At 37.2% G+C, this 12909-nt stretch overlaps 1 protein-coding gene across 1 annotated transcript; it reads left to right on the top strand.

Annotated features, from left to right (window-relative positions):
• Positions 1-674: 674 nt before the first annotated feature.
• Positions 675-12851, top strand: LOC124876908 (solute carrier family 22 member 5-like). The gene is made up of 11 exons (XM_047379962.1): positions 675-1150; positions 4859-5041; positions 6244-6347; positions 6877-7031; positions 7197-7368; positions 7477-7603; positions 9093-9190; positions 9614-9828; positions 10050-10232; positions 10314-10449; positions 12559-12851. Exons 1-11 carry the CDS (start codon positions 923-925, stop codon positions 12638-12640), a joined length of 1683 nt encoding a protein of 560 aa, XP_047235918.1. The 5' UTR covers positions 675-922; the 3' UTR covers positions 12641-12851.
• The last annotated feature ends 58 nt before the right edge of the window (positions 12852-12909 follow it).

The following is a 12909-nucleotide window of genomic DNA, read 5'->3' as shown; positions in this document are numbered from 1 at the left end:
GGACTCTTGTAAAGACTCACTGTTACACCCTACCTGCCTGCCTTCTGTTTAACCGGAGTTACTAAATAAATCATCGTTCTGCTCGCCATGCTGTCTCCTCGCCTGCCTCAGCATTTTGGTCCACACACCCCCCATATCCGATCAATTGAATTTACCATATTCAATTGATCGGATATGATTTGCACTGGAGCAAATTGTATGTGTCTTTATACGGTCTCACAACTGACAGTGCATATCAGAGCACAAACTAAGCAATGAAGTAAAAGGAACGCCAAGACCGAATGGTATCAAGGCTCAAATCTCAAATCGAGAAAGTTGCTGCAGCATAAAGCACCTGGTAAAGCTCCGGTGTCAGTTATTTGGAAAAAGACAAAGGTTGGAATAAGTTTAAACATGAAGCATTAAACATTGCAACTGGTTTTTGGTCTCTGCAAGCCCACGCCCAGCTTGTGAAGCTTTGTTCTCTTTTGTTTCGAGGTAGAATCTTGGTTTCAGGGTTAGTGCTCCGGTGGTTGAAACAGATCTTATCGCACTCCTCTTCAGTAAATGCTTCCTGCAACCCAACATGATGGTTACCTGGACAATTCCCACCAATCTGTACTTAGCTGTGGGTTTTCAACTGACTTTTAGGGAACTGCCAATTTAAAGCATGTCTGCATCTCGTCTCTCTAGATCAGACTGATCTAACATCTTTCTGCTTTTCAGTATTTCTTTCTATATGCTTTCAAAGGATCTCAGTGCTTCTTTCACCTAATCCTTTCTTTCACCAGTATATCTAGTCATGCAGGTTTTTACAGGTGCTGACATTTTCAATCCCAGGAAAAAAGGCTTTCCATAACATGCAAAATCCTGCTCATGTGGTGCTTGATGATATTTGACTTCAAACTTTGGGACGAGACAGTAAAAAGACCAGTATAACTATATGGAAGAGGATCATTCGACAATGAAAGATTATGAAGAGATGGTGGTTTTTTTAGATCATTGGGGATGTTTTCAAAAGACTGTCTTTTTCTTGCTCTGTGCTAGCATTATCCCCAATGGATTTGGTGCTTTCAATCTTATTTTTCTGACTGATGTACCAGATCACCACTGCTTTGTACCAGACATCAATCTCACAGGAGAGTGGAGGAAAAGCATTATACCAGTAACAGTAAGTCACCTCTTCAGCTTCCCTTGACCATACCTTATTGTATAGAAATTCTAATTTATGGGCTAACATGCCTTCTATTAGGGAACCCCTTTCCATTGTTAGGTTATTGGCATTTTATTTTCAATACTAAATATTTTACATTTGCTGTGAAGAAATGCTGGCCCCTTTATAGATTTATTTTGTTTTTGTGTTCTTGTCAAATGTAAACATCTCAGATAATCACACATTTTAATAGGTTTAATAGGTTTTAATAGATTAAATACAAAAAAAACAGTTTCCAGCTGATGATTTTATTCTTAAAGTGAAAAGCAGAATTAAAACCAATTTGGGCCTATGTGAAAAAGTATTTGCGTCACTTGTTATACTTTAAATTGACTGTATTTACAGTACTGTGCAAACGTTTTAGGCAGGTGTGAAAAAATGCTGTAAACAAAGAATGCTTTCAAAAATGGAAGTGTTAATCTTTTATTTTCATTAATCAACAAAATGCAGTGAAACAAAAGAAAATCTAAATCAACTCAATATTTGGTGTGACCACCCTTTGCCTTTAAAACAGCATCAATTCTTCTAGGTACCCTTGCACAGAGTTTTTGAAGGAACTCGGCTGGTAGGTTGTTTCAAACATCTTGAAGAACTAACCACAGATCTTCTGTGGACTTAGGCTTTCTCACATCCTTCTGTTTCTTGATGTAATCCCAGACACACTTGATGTAGTTGAGATCAGGGCGATATGGGGTCCAAGTCTTGTTCTTCTTTATGCTGAAGATAATTCTTAATGTATGGGTTTGCTCCCTTAGCATTTTGTAAATTGAGAAAAATAAACAATCATAATTTATATTTCTGAAAGCATTCTTTGTTTACAGCAGATTTTCACACCTGACTAAACTTTTGCACAGTACTGTATTTCAGTAATTATTTTCAAACTAATGGATCAAGATATCAAGAGCACACAGCTTCAGTTACTACAGCTAGAAACAACTGATCAGGCCCAAAGTCTGGGCGTAGTGATGGACTCAGACCTGAACCTCCAGAGGACAATCACGAAGTCAACTTTCTATCAACAGAATTTTGGTTACCAGTCCATTCTAGATTTGATTAATATATCCTTAGTAAATCTATATGTACCACAGGCTTTTAAGGTAGCTGTAATTAAACCTTCACTTAAGAAACCTGCCCTTGATCAAGATGATTTACTGAATTCTAGACCTATATCTAATCTTCTCTTTTTATCTAAAAATCATGAGAAAATAGTTGCTAATCAACTGTGTAAGTATTTAGACAGTAATGATCTGTTTGAAGAGTTTCAGTCAGGTTTCAGGTCTCATCATAGCATGGAAACGGCACTAGTGAAAGTCACTAATGATATCCTTATGGCCTCAGATAATGGACTTGTGTCTGTACTTGTTTTGTTAGATCTCAGTGCTGCATTTGTTACAGTCAATCACAATACAGGTCCTTCTCAAAAAATTAGCATATTGTGATAAAGTTCATTATTTTCTATAATGTAATGATGAAAATGTAATATTCATATATTTTAGATTCATTGCACACTAACTGAAATATTTCAGGTATTTTATTGTCTTAATACGGATGATTTTGGCATACAGCTCATGAAAACCCAAAATTCCTATCTCACAAAATTAGCATATTTCATCCGACCAATAAAAGAAAAGTGTTTTTAATACAAAAAACGTCAACCTTCAAATAATCATGTACAGTTATGCACTCAATACTTGGTCGGGAATCCTTTTGCAGAAATGACTGCTTCAATGCGGCGTGGCATGGAGGCAATCAGCCTGTGGCACTGCTGAGGTCTTATGGAGGCCCAGGATGCTTCGAAAGCGGCCTTTAGCTCATCCAGAGTGTTGGGTCTTGAGTCTCTCAACGTTCTCTTCACAATATCCCACAGATTCTCTATGGGGTTCAGGTCAGGAGAGTTGGCAGGCCAATTGAGCACAGTGATACCATGGTCAGTAAACCATTTACCAGTGGTTTTGGCACTGTGAGCAGGTGCCAGGTCGTGCTGAAAAATGAAATCTTCATCTCCATAAAGCTTTTCAGCAGATGAAAGCATGAAGTGCTCCAAAATCTCCTGATAGCTAGCTGCATTGACCCTGCCCTTGATAAAACACAGTGGACCAACACCAGCGGCTGACATGGCACCCCAGACCATCACTGACTGTGGGTACTTGACACTGGACTTCTGGCATTTTGGCATTTCCTTCTCCCCAGTCTTCCTCCAGACTCTGGCACCTTGATTTCCGAATGACATGCAGAATTTGCTTTCATCCAAAAAAAGTACTTTGGACCACTGAGCAACAGTGCAGTGCTGCTTCTCTGTAGCCCAGGTCTGAGGAATGCGGCACCTGTAGCCCATTTCCTGCACACGCCTGTGCACGGTGGCTCTGGATGTTTCTACTCCAGACTCAGTCCACTGCTTCTGCAGGTCCCCCAAGGTCTGGAATTGGCCCTTCTCCACAATCTTCCTCAGGGTCCGGTCACCTCTTCTCGTTGTGCAGCGTTTTCTGCCACACTTTTTCCTTCCCACAGACTTCCCACTGAGGTGCCTTGATACAGCACTCTGGGAACAGCCTATTCGTTCAGAAATTTCTTTCTGTGTCTTACCCTCTTGCTTGAGGGTGTTAATAGTGGCCTTCTGGACAGCAGTCAGGTCGGCAGTCTTACCCATGATTGGGGTTTTGAGTGATGAACCAGGCTGGGAGTTTTAAAGGCCTCAGGAATCTTTTGCAGGTGTTTAGAGTTAACTCGTTGATTCAGATGATTAGGTTCATAGCTCGTTTAGAGACCCTTTTAATAATATGCTAATTTTGTGAGATAGGAATTTTGGGTTTTCATGAGCTGTATGCCACAATCATCCTTATTAAGACAATAAAAGACCTGAAATATTTCAGTTAGTGTGCAATGAATCTAAAATATATGAATGTTAAATTTTCATCATGACATTATGGAAAATAATGAACTTTATCACAATATGCTAATTTTTTTAGAAGGACCTGTATTCTCTTAGAAAGGCTGGAACATGCTGTAGGGATCAGGGAAACAGCACTAGGCTGGTTTGAATCTTATTTGTCTGACAGATTCCAGTTTGTTCATGTAAACGATAAATCTTCTTCAAACCCAAGGTTTAATTGTGGAGTACCACAGGGTCAAGAGCTTGGGCCAATTATCTTTACTATATATATGCTTCCAATAGGAAAAATTGTCAGGCAGCATGGGAATAATTTTCCCTGTTATGCTGATGATAGCTTTATTTATATATAAATCTTGATGATCCCAACCAGTTAGATATACTACATGCAGGTCTGGAAGACATAAAGGCTTGGATGTCGTTAAATCTTCTGCTTCGAAGAAATCTGTGATGGTGCAGTAATTATCCCCAGTACTGTCCTGGTAGTATTAAAACCTATAATATTTGCATGTAATTAACTGTAATGTCAATTAAGAATATAGATTTTCAAACATTTAAAACATATTCTGCACATTTTAGCCACCATATGGAGATATTAAGAATCAGATCAGTAGCAACTTCCTCATGATGTGAGGTCAATATTTTTAATAGTATTTTCTTTTGATGTATTAGTCTGAATATCTGACAAATGTGTTGCTATTGTGTTGTAATGACTTAGACCTTTCTTTAGATTTTTGAACATCTAAAAAAAGTCACTGACTTTTTGTTTGGACATTAAGGTGCTGAATGGGAAACTAAAACTAAGCAAATGCCGCAGATACAGACTGGATGTGGTCCAAAATCTCTCTGTTCAGGGATATATTCCTGGCAGGGACATTAACCTCACTGACCTGGAGCAACAGAGTTGTGTGGATGGCTGGAGGTACAGCAAAGACATTTACCTATCCACTATAGTGACTGAGGTATGTGCCAATGTCTAATTTTGTTTTGCCTGTTTTTTTTCTTGCAAACGTGTCTATTTCCTGTTGATTCTGTACTTCAGGAACAGCTTACCCTGCCATCCTTAAATCCTTTGTTTTTTCATGCTGTGTTCTTTAACATGGCAACTGGTTGTGTCTGAAACATTTATTTTTTTGTTTTAAATTGACCATCTGTTACCACACAAGCATAGCCATTAATTTCTGTATTTTTGGAAAGATCCCATTATTCAATATCAACATCTACATACAAGCTGAAGGATGTATGGAACATAGTTCACAGATGTTGCTGGCATTCCTCATTGTGTGCTTGAACAGAGATATAAGAAAAGCAAGCATGATCCAGACAAAAGCAGGAAGGAAAATCGAGTTCCTTACTATGTCTTAGATTTTAGTAAAAGCAACCTTCTATGAACGACACTTTCATTATTTTATTTCACTGAAAAGAAAGGTAGAAGCTGCAAGTAAAAAATGTATTAAAATTCTAACCTTAGTCCCTTCTTGAGAATTATGAGGACAACTGGTTACCTTTAATAACTCATCAAGGTAAGATAGTGTTTTAAAATCACAGTTTGACTGCTGTGGACCAATCAGGTGTTTTCTAACACAACAAGGAAAAACATCAGTACTGATCTTAAACGTTTGCTTCCCAGTAGCATGAGAAGGCATGCTCTCTCATTAAAAAAATATAGGCCCTTCAGAAGTGTAACAATTTACTTGGTGTAGATGTTTTCACAAAGACACTACTTCCCCTTGTAGATTATTATCTACCATAGACCATGTAAAACATTACGAGTCTCCAGCGAGTGTCACTTAAGGTGACAGACTCAAAAGAATTAATTTTTAATTTATGTTCGAGACAATGATGTCAACATTAGATTGGGTGCTAAATTTGTGAGTGACAAATTGGAGCACATTTTATAAAACATTAACACAGCAACACTTTCCTTGCTGTTTACCAAAATGTCATGGTCCAAGGCTTATATCATTTGTCCTTTCATTTTATTTGTGTGAGGCTCTGATTGTGTTTTGTATCTCTCTTTCACCTGTTTCTGTTGACTACAGCAAACATGTGCAAACACATCCCTGCAGAAACCACACCCAAGACAAACAGTTGTGAAACTTTAATAAAATAAAATTAGTTGCTTAATATCAACATAAAGATTTAAATATATAACATTTTTCAGTTTGACCTGGTGTGCAGCGAGCAGTGGAAGCAGCCATTTACCTCTACGGTTTTCTTTGTCGGGGTTCTTTTTGGATCCTTCTTCTCAGGACAACTGTCAGACAGGTAATGGAAACACCAGATCCTTGTTGTAACAACTGTAAATCTAACAGGACATGACCATCTACGTAAACTCACAGGCTGGGCAAGGAGAGCATTTATCAGAGAGGCATCCAAGAGGCCCATGGCAACTAGAGGATACACAGATCCACACCTCTGGGGAGAAAATCTGTTGACCATTGGTCGACTTTTCTGTACTGATCTGGTCTTAATGGAAAAAAGCTGCAGCTCCCTTGGGCTTCTGCACTGTGGCTCCCCCAGGGCTCTCCTCTGCAAACCCTTGTTAGATTCAAACCCTATTACACACACTTTAATGCAATCCTAATTATAAGACAATAAAATCATGCACACATAGAAATGCACTGTTGTATTTGTGCAATGTACTTTGTGTTTCAGTGTGGTTTTGTTTGTAAAATCTTGTATTTTGATACTTGGACAGGAAATATATGGACCCCTAAGAGTCTTAAAGGTAAAAGAACAATGTGGATTACGACCTCAAATAAAACAGTTTATCTCTTTCCGTTTTTCTCTCTAGGTATGGAAGGAAACCTATTCTATTTGCAACAATGGCTGCACAAACACTTTTTACCTTTGCTCAAGTCTTCTCTACCTCATGGATTGTGTTTGTCCTTCTCCTCTTTCTCAATGGACTGGGTCAAATATCCAACTTTGTGGCGGCTTTAGTGCTTGGTACAGAATACAATTTTAGTAAACAAACAGTCTTGCAAGTATTCTATCATGTTCAAAATAACAATACTGTGTAGACAACTAGTGCATTGTACAAGAGATGGCATATATACATTGTATTAACCCAGATCACTGTTCAAATTTTTTGGTTTTTTTTCCGGTTTGTAGGTGCTGAGATTTTGACTGGAAATGTACGTGTCCTTTATTCATCTATGGGCACATGCCTAGGCTTTGCTGTTGGATACATGCTGCTACCTGTTGTTGCTTACTTTTTGAGGGACTGGAAATCTCTCCTCATGGCTCTTTCAATCCCTGGTCTGGCCTACATCCCCCTCTGGTGGTAGGAAAACTCATCACATGTTGCCTGAAATAATTCAGTACTTATGATCGCATTTAAGATAAATAATGCGGGCTAATCCTGTTTATGGATTGTTTAATCATGAAACAGGCTTCTCCCAGAATCTCCTCGATGGCTTCTCTCTCAGGGCAGAGTTGAGGAAGCAGAGGCTATAATAAGAAAAGCTGCCCGATGGAACAAAGTTCAGGCTCCAAGGGTCATCTTTGAAAATTACAGTGTAAGTTAACCTTCAGACTCTATAAGCATAGCCTGTATGTTGTTTAAATCAGAAATCCTCTCTTTCCACAAAGAAACGCAAAACACAAAAATGACAGACAAATACACATAAATAAACATTTTACGAGAGAACCCACAAATATTAAATGTCCATGCTAGGAGTTGGTCTACATTGCAAAACCTATTTATTCCATCACTGTTGCGCATATACAGAACAAGCCAGAGATTTTTGTCACAAATATGTTCTCTTTCTATCTGGAACACATTCTGTACCCTTCACAATAATCAATGGGAGTATTATTATTGGCATTACAGCAATCAAACCATTCTTACAATTGCTGATCAGCAGTTTGTATGTTTCCGTTGGTACTTTGACAATTTATTTTTGGTAATGAGCTCAACATCTTTGAGTTTAAAGACCTCCTTGCCGTAACCAATCTTGACTTCCTTACACAGATTATTTTACGTTTAAAGTCAGGACTCTGGTCATGTCACTCTAAAATGTTAAAATTACTTCCAGTCATAATACACATGTTGTTAAATGTAAAAGATTACTTAAATTCCAAGGGTATTAATAATTTGGGGCTTAACTGCAAATATAAGTAAATCATTATGTCTGTTTATATGGAGATTAACTGTAAATTCAGTGTCTTTACTTTTTATAAACATAAACATTAATTATTCTAAGGATTTCCAAGCCATAGTAGAGTCACTGAAAAAACCCTGCCCTCCGAGAATAGTACAACTGATGATTTTTGTCTGTCAGCATAAAAACAGACAGATTTTGTAAACTTTGACTGGAGATGAGGCATGAGTAGAAAAATGAATTAATCATTCTTATGTGGATTTTATGGAGAACTGATAAAAAGAGCAATGCTGTTAGAAACTTATTAACTCATTTTTTCTGATTTTAAATTCGAATGAAAGAAGTTGCAACATGATTTTAAAATGTGCTTCTTTTCCAACAACTAACCTCATTTTGGTCTTTGGGATTTTGCATGAATTGTCAAGACAAATAGTCATAAAAAGCTCAAATGTCACAAAGGATTTCATTTAATTTAATCTTTTATTATTATTTGAAGACATTGCATTGCACCATATTTCCAGGTGTGGAATGACAAAGGGGAATAATGGCCAGTTTTTATTTCTTTGAAACTTTCTGAGGTGTGAAATTCTTCAAAGTATAACTTATAAATGGAAGCCAAGGAAACAACCACAAAGGGTCATTGCAAAAGTGCAGCAACATACACTGACGAATAAAGTGCTGGATTAATATTCCCGTTTTCCACTAATTTCCTTGAAAAACAATTCTGACTTTTAAGTTGACAGTTCAACGTTACCAATTAACAAATTTCAGTCATCTTTCAATTGTGATGAAATTTTGCCTTTTATGCATAAACAATATCATGAGTAGAGAGTTTTCTAAAGCGGACGTTTGCAATCTCTGCCGTGACTTGGGCGGATAATTAATGGATGTTGTGCCTCAGCAGGTTAAAGAGACAAAAGCTTATAAGGAACCAAACAGCATGTTGGACCTTTTAAGGCACAGCAGCATAAGAACCACAACACTCATCCTCTGCTTGGTGTCGTGAGTAAACACTTTTAAGTTATACTCTGTAAACATTAATTGGCCTGTGGGAAATAACACATACTAGTACTTAAATTTAGAGTTTTTTGTCTTTATCACTAAGTTTAAATAAAAAGTAAACTTATGGAAACCATACAGTAAATCTATTATCTAAAAATATCAGTTATTATTTGCCTTTAAAAACTTTAATGTTCCATTGTTGCTAAAATCATTGTGAATTTGACAGTTTTTTATACAGTGAAATGTAATCACACATTTTGATTGTATTGGAATAAACTTTAATTGGATTTATACTGATTTGGATTCTGTTCCAATAAATTTTAATTGGTCCTGTTTGTGTTGAAAAGTTGCTCAGGATTACATGTTTTGTGAACTAATGCCATATAAAAATTATTAAATTATACTTAATTTGCTTTTACACAGTTTCACCATGACTACTGGCTACTACAGTTTGTCCTTTAACACAGCACAGCTCCATGATGATCCCTACATCAGCTGTTTCATCTCAGCTGTAGTGGAGGTACCTGCATACGTATCCAGCTGGATTGCACTGAGATATCTCCCAAGACGACTTTCTGTCACTAGTACATTAATCCTTGGATCTGTGCCGCTGTTCATGATACAACTGGTGCCACAAAGTAAGCAAAAAGAGACAGAATCTTTGTCAGTGTTATGGTGGTCTAAGATGCTGTTTGAGAGATTTTTATTTGTAAGACTTAGATCCAGTTGCTGTTAGAAGAAAGTTTAATATTTATAGTTATACTTCATGAGGAAACATTATGACAACATAGATTAAGGTAAATTGCTCAGGCTAAAATATCTTTCATTTTACAAACTTAACAACATTTACGTATTTTAGATCTATTCGGTCTGTCTCTTGCACTGGAGATGGTGGGCAAGTATGCTTTCACCACTGGGGCGTCCCTGATGTTTGCCTACACCACAGAGCTTTACCCAACATCCCTCAGGAACACAGCAACAGGAACAACCACTACTGTTTCAAGGACGGGGAGTTGTATCACTCCTTTTCTGTTAAGTCTTGGTGAGCAAATGAGATTTTGAACTCTTACAAATACCTGAATTTTGAATGCTCACTTTCCTTTCTTGTGAAACACCCTTTCAGGTGCATACTTCAACCACTTGCCTTATATTACAATTGGGACTCTGGCTGTTGCAACTGCCTTTGCTGCTTTATTGCTTCCAGAGAGTTTTAAGCAACCACTGCCTGAAACCATTCAACAAATGCATGAAAGAGAAATGTATGTATTACATGTATTATAATCAGCTTTCACCTAATTTAAACCATTAAAATTCTAAAAGATTTAATAAATAACAACTTGCTATATTTCAACAATAAATCCTGAAAGAACTGATATAACTAAATCAGGTTTGTAGGGTACCTTGCTCAGACCCACCTGTTAAAAGATCAGGATGTTTTTAGAACAATACTTCTATTAAAATGTTGAAATTTTAACAAAAATGATACAAAATATAAAGCCATATTTTTAATTCTATAGATTCAAAAGTTGACATCTATTTCATTGTTATTTGGAAGAATTGCCTTTGAAATGTAATGACCCTTTTCCACTGGCTCTGATTAGGCTTTAAGCCATGGGATGCAGCTCTGCTCCACTCGTCTCGCTCCACTCAGCATGAAAGCTGTTGTTGTTCCCATGGACTCACTGATAGCTGGAATGCGCTGTGCTGCTATTAACATTACTGTACGACATTGTCACATTAAAGTAATCTTTGTGAAACGATAAAAAAAAAGTAATAAATAAATAGAAAATAAAAACATTTATAAATACAATACAAATAATGTTTTTATTATTGTATATGCAAGAATACATAAATATGTTTTTTTCATGTGTAAAGTAATCCTCGTAGACGTTAGTTTTACGTTGGATATTTCGTTGGTTCGCTTAAGGACCGTCAATAAATTTCTGAACCAAACACGTTGTTTCATAGTATGGTATTTTTTTGTGTTTTCGGGGAAATGTATGTGCCTCTGAAAAGCTGATCTTATGTGTGATCAGCTAATTTAGGACGTTATTAAATACAGCGTTCCCACCTGCGTGTTAATTCGGCTGATATGTTTTTTTTCCACCCTTAGGCATGGTTTATAATTTGTCAGTCATTCATTTTCTACTGCTTCTTCCATAGTGGGTCGTGGGGAAGCTGGTGCATATCTCCAGCAGTCTATGGGTGGGAGGAGGGGTACACCCTGGACAGGTCACCAGTCCATCGCAGGGCAACACACAAACAACCATGCACACACTTAAGGGCAATTTAGAGAGACCAATTAACCTAACAGACATGTCTTTGGGAGGAAGCCAGAGTACCTGGTGAGAACCCACGCATGCACGGGGAGAACATGCAAACTCCATGCAGAAAGACCCCTGGCCGGGAGTCAAACCCAGAACCTTCTTGCTGCAAGGCAACAGTGCTACCAACTGCACCACCGTGCAGCCCGGTTTATAATTTGTAAATAGTAAAATTCCTTTTCAAAAAACGTAGGTACAGACACAACAAAACTGAAATGGCAAAGCGGGCTGATGGAGTGGAGCCAGCCTAAATAGAGCCAGTGGAAAAGTGACATTTGACTTGGTTTTACTTCCACAAACTTCTCACAATAGTATGCTGGAATTTCACCCAATCCTTTCAAACAGCACTGGTTTAACTCGGTTAATTTTCACCAGCTCTTTATGTAGAAAAACACGCCCACAATATAATGCCCCCTGCTTCCCCTATTTTTGTTTTCCATAAAGGTTCAAGCATTACCTTAAATAATGTAATGTAATAGAATAGAAGAGAAGAGAACGGATTAATCCTTGTTTGTCCCTCAGTGAGGACATTTCAGAGTTTTAGCAGCAAAGTAACAGGCATTCAGAAGCACACAGACACATACTTATATGTTGGGTCTAAAGTGCCTTGTTGCTGAAAATCGCTATATAAATAAACTTGCCTTGACTTGACTTAAATTAATAAATGCAGAGATTTTCAAATGTTTAAACTCTTATATACCCATACACATTTAAAAAAATAAACTAAATTGCATTCTTTATTTAGATATTTGTAACATCAACAAGTGTTTCATGCTTAGTTGTGGTGATGTAATGCTCACAATCAACCACCGGATGGCGGTAAAACCAAATGATGAACCGATTTTGACCGGTTGTGCCTTATTTAGAGTAAGGTTTAATTTAGGCTACTATGAGCATGCTACTACACCTCTAAAACACCTAGCTGTAATTTAGTTAGTTTTATATATATATATATATATATATATATATATATATTATATAATGTGCATGTGTAACAGTTCAATTCAGCTTGTGCTCGCTTGTGTTTTTGTCTCTCTACCACAGGATAAGGTGTCCCTGCATCAACAGAACTGAAACCTCAGTACCAGTTGTATTACCAGTAATCTGTGACAATCTGCCATGTTGACCGTAATTCTTAACGAAATTCCCTCCAAATTACCATGTACATCCAACCTTCCTTAGTAATGTACTGTTCTCTATCTGTTTACTGAATTTATGTTCAACAAAAGTTTTTGTTTTTGGGAATTTGTGAAATTAAGGCAACTTCTCCTTCCTTAGCTTCCATAAACCACAACAATGTTGTACAAAATGAACTTGCCTGAAATTGTAATTCAATTCATTGCAAACCATAAAATTATAAGTGAATATTTGGATAAGGTGAGATGGCAGAAAAAA

This window comes from Girardinichthys multiradiatus, chromosome 11 (genome assembly GCF_021462225.1).
Source record: "Girardinichthys multiradiatus isolate DD_20200921_A chromosome 11, DD_fGirMul_XY1, whole genome shotgun sequence".
NCBI lineage: Eukaryota > Metazoa > Chordata > Actinopteri > Cyprinodontiformes > Goodeidae > Girardinichthys > Girardinichthys multiradiatus.
Note: the sequence above shows the minus strand (reverse complement) of the source record. Positions and strands in the feature narration are given on the sequence as shown.

Excerpts from the sequence above, each read along its gene's own strand:
- LOC124876908 (XM_047379962.1), top strand. The coding sequence starts at position 923 with ATGGAAGAGGATCATTCGACAATGAAAGATTATGAAGAGATGGTGGTT. Across the intron at positions 7,032-7,196 it reads TGTGGCGGCTTTAGTGCTTG|GTGCTGAGATTTTGACTGGA; the intron begins GTACAGAATACA and ends TCCGGTTTGTAG. Across the intron at positions 10,233-10,313 it reads TCCTTTTCTGTTAAGTCTTG|GTGCATACTTCAACCACTTG; the intron begins GTGAGCAAATGA and ends ACACCCTTTCAG.